We start from the raw sequence: 7,764 nt of genomic DNA on the forward strand, positions 1-7,764 counted from the left end.
AAGGAATCAAAACATTTGGGCAACTAGCTGCTCCTTCCATAGCCTCAGTATGGCTGCCTCCTGTAGCCTCTAAAAAAGCATATCAACTCTACAGTCTCTCAAAAGACAACCTCCCCCAACCCCACAAAGCACTAAAATGGAACAGCAATTAAAACACCACCTATCCATATGCAGCTATAGATGGGTTTTGATTGCTATCCCGTGTTTATGGGAATAAAAGGGGATGGGGCCACACATTTTATAATGGGTCTCCCAATGCAAAATGTCTGTTTGTGAAGAAAAAGTCAATCAATCTACATGTCTGAGTTAGCTTCAGATGACAGGCACTATTTTGAAGCATACTAAGTGTCTAGTCGTGTTTTGCTTGTTTAGCCATTATTCAGCACAGGTGTGCAGAAAAGCACTTCATGCAACAGGCAGAGCAGCACCAAGCTGCAATGCATTTGGCATTTGCAATTCAGAGAACACACACAAGCGACCCAGGACCAGCAATCAATTAATTCACATCAGAAAAATGTACTGTGTCTATTTATTAGAGGAAAGGGGGGTAAATCTAAGAAAAAACAAGAAGACAAAATAAATAGAATTGCAGCCATCCTTTACAGCTACTGGTGCACTGTATTAAAGTGACACTCACCATACAAAGAAATGTGTTTGATACAGTCCAGTGGGTTGCACATGAATTGCATAACCTAGAAAATCATTGCACAAAGCATCGCAGCAGGAACACAGTTCAGAGCTTTTCTCCGGGAGATGCTTCAAATCTGATCGCTTTTGTTATATGGGAGGTCAAAGCACCTGGCACAGAGTAAGCAAAAAGGGCTGTGAGAAGGGATGCTGCATCAGCATCCGGTCATGTCTGAACCCTGACATCAGCTCTTGCAGCAGCTCTGACCTAGGACAAGTGATGCCCCATGGGAAAATCCTACTGCCTATCAAAGCCTTGAAATTAATATTCTGATCAATGCCTAGGCACCTGTTTGGGGGGGTAGAGGGAGCCTGTTCCTCACAGACCAGATTTGAGACACCATATTAGCTGGCCAACAGGCACTCCTGGCCATGGAAATGCTCTGTCTGGATTCACAGAAGTGCAAAGCAAGATGCCTCTCAGCCAGCAGCTCAGCAAGGCACAGCAGCCTTGGTGGGACCCAGCCAGTGACACTGACAGTTCCCAGCCATCACCTGCCCCCAGCTCGTTCCCTCCCATTGGATAGGGAAGCAGGTGGTGGGACATAAGTCTTCACATGGTTCAAGCAGAAATGTCTAACTCTGCAGCAGCATTTCCCCCAGCTGGTGTGTGTGATCCTGCCCTCTGCTGTGATCCATGCAGTTTCCAGGGATCTGTTTCTAATAGTCTTCTCAACACCTAGCACAGGAAAGACAGGGTTTCGCCACATGGGGAACAAACCACAGCAAAGATGACCAGGAAACATTCATAATTTTTAATTCACACCAGTAATAAAATCGCATTACATTTTTCATAAAATAAATGTTCCAGTTTATATACAGAAAACAGACTGTACAGAGCCCTCCCCCAGACCCCAAAAACTCACAAACATACAGGCAATGCAGTGCTCAGCTAAGCAGGCACAACTGCACATCTAAAATTGTAACTGCTTTGTGTTGGGGGGGAAAAGTACTACAATGTATATAGTCCTCTCTGGACCAAGAATTAAAAAAATATTGCAGGCAAGCTGACAGGCGCCCTCGCTGCTCCTGCGGCCAAGCGCCCATCCCACAGTGCTTCAGTGAAGCAGGGTCTGTTATTGAACCTGGGACTCGAAGCTCCCATTCAGCTGCCCTTCCTCATAGTCCATCTGACACAAGATCATGTTGTTCTTCAGGAAAAATTTGTCTCCCACACAGAATCTGGAAGATAAGAAGAATTTAAATATGAGCAGACGTCAGAACATGGGGAGGATGAGTCTGTTTGGGTCTGTGGGTGACTCCAGTGACCAGATGCCTAGCTCTGCCACTGGCATCAAACCCCAGGAAAGCCTACGTGTTTCTTCCCCCGCTTCCCTTCACTGCACACCCCCTGGGGTTCTGCTGTCCCTTTCCTTAGCACAGCAGTTCTCATCTCTGGGCCATGGCTCTGTGAAGCAGCTTAGGGAGCAGGTCTTGGTCCCTGTTGGGCCCTGCACCAGCAGTGGGAGGAGGACAGCAGCAGCTGAGAGATTTGCCCCTGCAGACGAGAGGTGTTGACTCTCCAACCGGGAATCAAGCAGGTGATATTACACAGAGACTATTTGAAGTTTTTGCTGGTATCCACATTTGCACAGTTCCCTCGGGTGAAGTAGTATTTACACTAATTTCCAGGCAAGGACTGGCTATTAAGTCCTTCCTCACCCCCTTGTGTACAGTGCTGAACAATAAATAGAAATTTCCCGGTGGCTGGACTCCTAACCTTTATCTTCATTGAGCGAAGGGCACTGCTCTCTATATACCATGTAAATTGTTCTGTTTGTCTTGAAGTTGACAGAGAAACTTGTGATATTTAACAATTTTATTTGACCATTAAGGTCAGAAAAGTTCTACATATAAGATCTGAGAGGTGTGAATTGACATCCAATAGCTTTTTTACCCTGCCTGCTTGCTCAGGAATCAGAAGCTAATCTTTACTTTTTTGGACAACTAATAATGTTCTCTGCACCCAATTCAGGGGCTGCTTTTTGTCCATCACACTTGCAGGGCAATGACAGATCATCTTCCTGCCCCGAGTGCTGAGTCTGATATCAGCCCCAGGTCACTAAAGCAGAGAGGCACCCTGGGTTGGGAACTATGCCTCAAGGCAGCTCTGAACTGAGAGGAACAGCTAGGTACCAGCCTCTGGTGAGGCCAAATATTCACTGAGCTTTAATCAAAGGAGATGACCCATCCTCAGGAGACTTAGCAGACCTTATATGCCCATTTCCTCTGCTCCCAGGCAGAGCTTTGTCAGGAACACTGCCTACTCCTTGTCTAAACGCTTTCTTGATTTGTAACTCAGGCAGCTTCAGGCAGAGCATCTCCGTAAAACTGAATGTTTTCTGCCACAAGAACAGGACTGAACATTTTATACCTCCTTTATAGGTCCAACATAGGCACAAGTTTTCTCCAACTGGACACCTGCAAATAAGCTGATTAATTTGCCAGGTTGGTACACAGAGAACTGGGCATTGGTTCTCACTTTATATGCTTTCATTGGAGACCTTCCATCTCTTTCCTTCTGTGGCACATGCTTTAGTAGTTCTGAAATTCAACCTTTTTTTGTGTATTAAAAAGCTAAAAATTATTCTCTATTTAAATTAACAGCTTTTATGCTAAAAGCTGTGCTGCACATACTCTCCCTAAAACCATGTTCCCCACCAGCAGGTTTACTCACTATAAATAACAGACATAGTTGCTTGTTTTGTGCTATGTATCCCTACCTTAAGCACCATATAAATTGCCAGGAAGAGAAATGCAAAAATTATTCTTGCCACCAGCATCATCGACAATTGTCTCTTGCTAAACCTTGTTTGGGTCTAGGGGAGCCAAAGGAGGGGATGGAGAACTAGGGCAGTGGTAGATGTGTGTGTGTGTATGTATGAGCACATGGGAACTAAAATGCACATCAAAGGTACCCTAATACCCTGTGAAGTTTTAGGAGAAGGGTTTGATTCACTGGAAAGGCAACTATTTCTTTCTACCTGCCAGTCCTGCAAACCCACCAGTAAACTGGGATCTCATCAGCTTCATCACTACTAAAGACAGAGGATTTAACAGGGCAATGTCAGGTCCAGTTTCATGTGTCCCAGTCCACAGCTCTCTTCAGAGCAAGACATGGGACTGCACCACCAGCCCCCATGCTCAGAGCAGGGCTGTTGCAGAGCCCATTCAGCTGATTAGCAGCTGAGAAACAGGCACAGGACCTACCCTGCCATTTCTACAGAGCGATTTTTTTTTCTGAGCAAAAGTGCACTTCAGATAATGGCAACAGAAACAGCTGGATTTCCTGCAACCCTTGTAATACTGATGTATTAGCCAGTTACAGCAGTGACCAGCTTTTATTCAACACTCTGATGACCATGTTGACTTTAGAACAGTTAAAAGCACAGTAGGCTGAGTAGCAATGCAGGACTTGCCGCAAACCTGATGTTTTAGAGAATGAAGCTAATGAAAACACTACACACTTGGTAAAAATATTACAGATTTTGCTCTGATCGATTTAACACTCTACACAAAGTCCTGCTATAGAAGGGCAAGTAAGTTGGAAGAGAACTAAAGAAAGGTCTTCATCATCAAATCTTTTCATAGCTGAAGAATAGGAAGGGGTTTCAGGTGGGGTTTCCAGTTCAGAACTAGTATTGGCATCCACCTCTGCTATTTTGACTTTAGGGTTACTTAATCTCACTGTTCTCAGTTCAGCATCCAATGTCATCTGTTACAGGATCACTTCCATTCTGTCCTTTCAAGCCAAAATCTCTACAGAATAAGTCATAGAAGTCTGTAGCCCTCTGATCTCAGACAAAAATAACAATCTGCACATAGCTCTATGCTGCCTACTCAGCCCATCTTTCAGAACAACTCAACTCCTCCCAAACTGGGCAAATCCCTTGTGCATCAAAGCGCGACTCTGCCAGAACAGGGGGATTACCTGTGCTCTCTGCAGTGTGTAGAGGTTATCTGAAGGGCAGAGTAGGACCACACTTTGCACTGAGCATAGTAATAGTGTTAGCAATCACAGAGTGAAGGGAGGGAGGAGATAGGTGCTTTGGAGCCTTTGAAATAAAGGGTGAAATTTAAAAGCAATTACTGAATATGAAAACTAGGCAGCACTAGCTTTTCCATGAGAGAAGTCAGTTAAAGCAGGGGGTTGATGATACTCATCCTGCAGACTCCAAGGCCAACCCAGCACTTCTACCTGTGCAGCCCAGAGCTGTGACTTGCCTCTGGCTGAAGTGACATTTGAAATGCTCCAGCCCTCGTATCGGTGTGGAGCTGGAAACACCCCTCTCCTGCCCAGCCTCCATCAGCAGGCTGAAGAGAGCTGAGCCTGAGGGCTGAGTCTGGCAGCACCTGCAGTGCTTCTGAGACTGGAGACAAACCCCAGAGCAGTGATTTTAGCAATGTAGGGGGAGCACGTCGGGGAATGAGGTTATCAGCTCTGTGCAGTCACACGCTGCTGGCTGGAGATCATGGCTGTGGCAGGAGCATGTTCAAGAGCCACAAAACAAGACTGGGCACCTGAAAGATTCCCCATAGCTTCCGGAGAGAGCCCAAGGCCAAGAGCCACTAGATGTCACTGCCGCCCCGGCACTGCCACCGCGCTCGTGGACGCGACAGTATTAATGGGAGTTTCGTATTTCGAACAAACACTGCCTCTGCCTTCAGTAAGTGACCAGGTAAAGCCACCTGAGCTGCATGTGACTCACCAGATTCATCTCTTCCATGCTCTGGCACCAACAAGCTGCAACCCCGTGCATCCCATGGGCTAAGCCACCGTCAGAGGGCAGGGAAGGAGGATCAGACAGGGTCTCCTTGGTTTAGAGAAAAGGTGGCAGGGGTTTGCACTCACACACGTAATGTGTGGCTGCTTTATGAGAGATCCCACTGTGACTTGTTCAAGAGCGAGCCGTGAATTTTTAAGGCAGGCTTTTAGCTTGACTTTTACAGAATTGGGTTCTCCATCTTCCCACAAGTTTTGTCATCTCTCTCACAGCTTCCCATGGGGTGAAGCACTGCATTCTAGTTGCATCTTTGGGAAACACAACCACAGAGCCTTAACAGGAACCCCAGCACAGCCCTTGGACCCTGGGCAGTCACTGCAGCCTGTCTAAACAAGCAGTAAGAACAGCAAGCGGTTTCAGGTCTATCTTAGATAAAGATGGATGGACAGGTGCATCAGAAAGTGACACTGTATCATGTCTGGTTCTATGGGCTCCCATTCTGCCTACAATAATCAACAAACAGGGTACTAGGAAGATTTTTCACAGGCCTCCCATATTCAACTGGCTACAGGTAGTCCAAGTGAAAACACTGTTCATGGCCCTTTATTATACTCCAAGGTGTGCATTTTCCACTAGGTGAAACCCAGCAGAAATACACAAGTCCCACTCAAAATTATGCCACCAAGGTCCTCTATTAATTACACAACAACTAAAGCAATTTGTTCCTAGTGTTGGAGAGGGCTTAGCTAGAGTATTTTTCTCCTTCCTGTCCCTTCTCTTTCTCCTTCTTCTTTGCCATCCCCAGTTTTCAGCCTGTCAGAAATCCAGTTTAAGCAAGATAACATCTGTCTGCTGGAGGAGGTCCATTCTCCATCGTCTGTATCCTGCAAAGAGGGTAGATCCTGAAAGGACGCTGAAGCAGTTTGTTTTATTCAGCAGCAGCTGTGCTGCGTACAGTCTGTGTGTCTGTGCTCCCCCCTGCCCCTCCAACTCCCAGCAGCTCCAAGGGGATTTGCACTAAAAGGGCTACAGGTACTTACATGCATCACCCAGATCAGCCTAATAAACCAGCACAAGCCACGCCAGCAGGCTGTGAGCCCCAGACAGGTAGCACGGATCAAACATTTCTCCTATTTTGCGGGCAAAGGTATAAATTAGTTTGTGTTTGTGTGTATAATAACCATGTCCTCACCGCTGGTTGCAGAGCTGACAGGCAAAGCAGTCCAAATGGTAAACATTATCTCTGGCCCTCATCACCATCTCAAAGGCAGGGATCAGTTTACTGCAGGCAGCACAATTCCCGGTGGTACCAAAGAGCCTGCCAAAGAAGCACAATCATTAGAAGCCATTTTAATTAAATGGTGGAAGGACTAATTAAGTGTAATTAGCAGTATCAAATACTGTATTGCACCAATAAATAGAAGTTGCAGTCTCCGTTTCACTGACCAACCAGCATGCAGGAACTTGGGATAAAACTGCCTGGTGAGCAGGCTCCAATCATCGAGATGAAACTTCATTTGGTTTGCAAGCCTAGGGCTAATTTGCTGTCTAATAGACAAAAGCATTAAACACTTAGAGCACTATTTTGGGGCTCACAAAATTTCAGTCAAAAACTATCTGCCTCTCTGTAGCAGCGGGGTAGGTGCTTGGAGCCACCCATCCTCCTCCACATGGGCTTGCTCTGCTTGGCCACAACCTGAGAGAGGGATAGGCTGGCAGACACTTGCAACAAGAAACAGAAGTCCTGCAAACTTTGCCAGCCCTGGCAGGCAACACTGTAATATAGCTCAGGAAGAAACCCACTCACGCGCTGTTTGTAAAGAGAAAGCACAATTTCTCTTGCAATGAGTGCACAGCATTTTGCAAGGCATCTCAGAAAGCAAGCCCTCCTCCCTGGCTGTGCTCCCCTCCTCCTGCCTCCACGTCCCTCCCAGGAGCCAGCTAAGCCCTTCCACAGCGGCCTGAACAGCATGCTCAGCCGTTCCACTTCAGCTCCCCAGTCCTCGAGGACAGCCCTTCAGCATTGGAAGCTTTGCCATTTTCATCTTGGCTTTCACTATCTGTCTCCCCAGATGTCTGCTGCTGTTACAGCTCCTGCCGGGGGACTCAACCAAGACTGCAGCATCCTTCCCCTGGCCTCCTTCTCCGAGGAGTCCCTGCAGACCCCTGAGTGTGCCAGGGGCACCTTGCCACTGAGACATTAAAGCCCTGAACCAGATGGGGGCACGGAGCAACAGGCTGACAAAACCAAGTTCCACCCCATACTGTAGTCAATACACATGTGGTCAGTTACTTTGCTCAGAAGATGATAAAAATCATATTCTTGGGGCAATAAGCCTCAAGACGTACGATT

The 7,764-nt window shown here is 46.8% G+C and overlaps 1 protein-coding gene across 1 annotated transcript in view; it reads right to left on the reverse strand.

Moving 5' to 3' along the window:
* Positions 1–1,426: 1,426 nt before the first annotated feature.
* Positions 1,427–7,764, reverse strand: part of LOC103803681 (rhombotin-1-like) — a 9,250-nt gene continuing 2,912 nt past the window's right edge. Inside the window, exons 2-3 of the mRNA XM_009076254.1 lie at positions 6,604–6,732; positions 1,427–1,869 (exon numbers count right to left, since the gene is read on the reverse strand). Of these exons, the coding sequence (XP_009074502.1) occupies positions 1,764–1,869; positions 6,604–6,732 (235 nt within the window). The 3' untranslated portion in view covers positions 1,427–1,763. The remainder of the gene's footprint in view (positions 1,870–6,603; positions 6,733–7,764) is intronic.

This window comes from Acanthisitta chloris, unplaced genomic scaffold (genome assembly GCF_000695815.1).
Source record: "Acanthisitta chloris isolate BGI_N310 unplaced genomic scaffold, ASM69581v1 scaffold19596, whole genome shotgun sequence".
NCBI lineage: Eukaryota > Metazoa > Chordata > Aves > Passeriformes > Acanthisittidae > Acanthisitta > Acanthisitta chloris.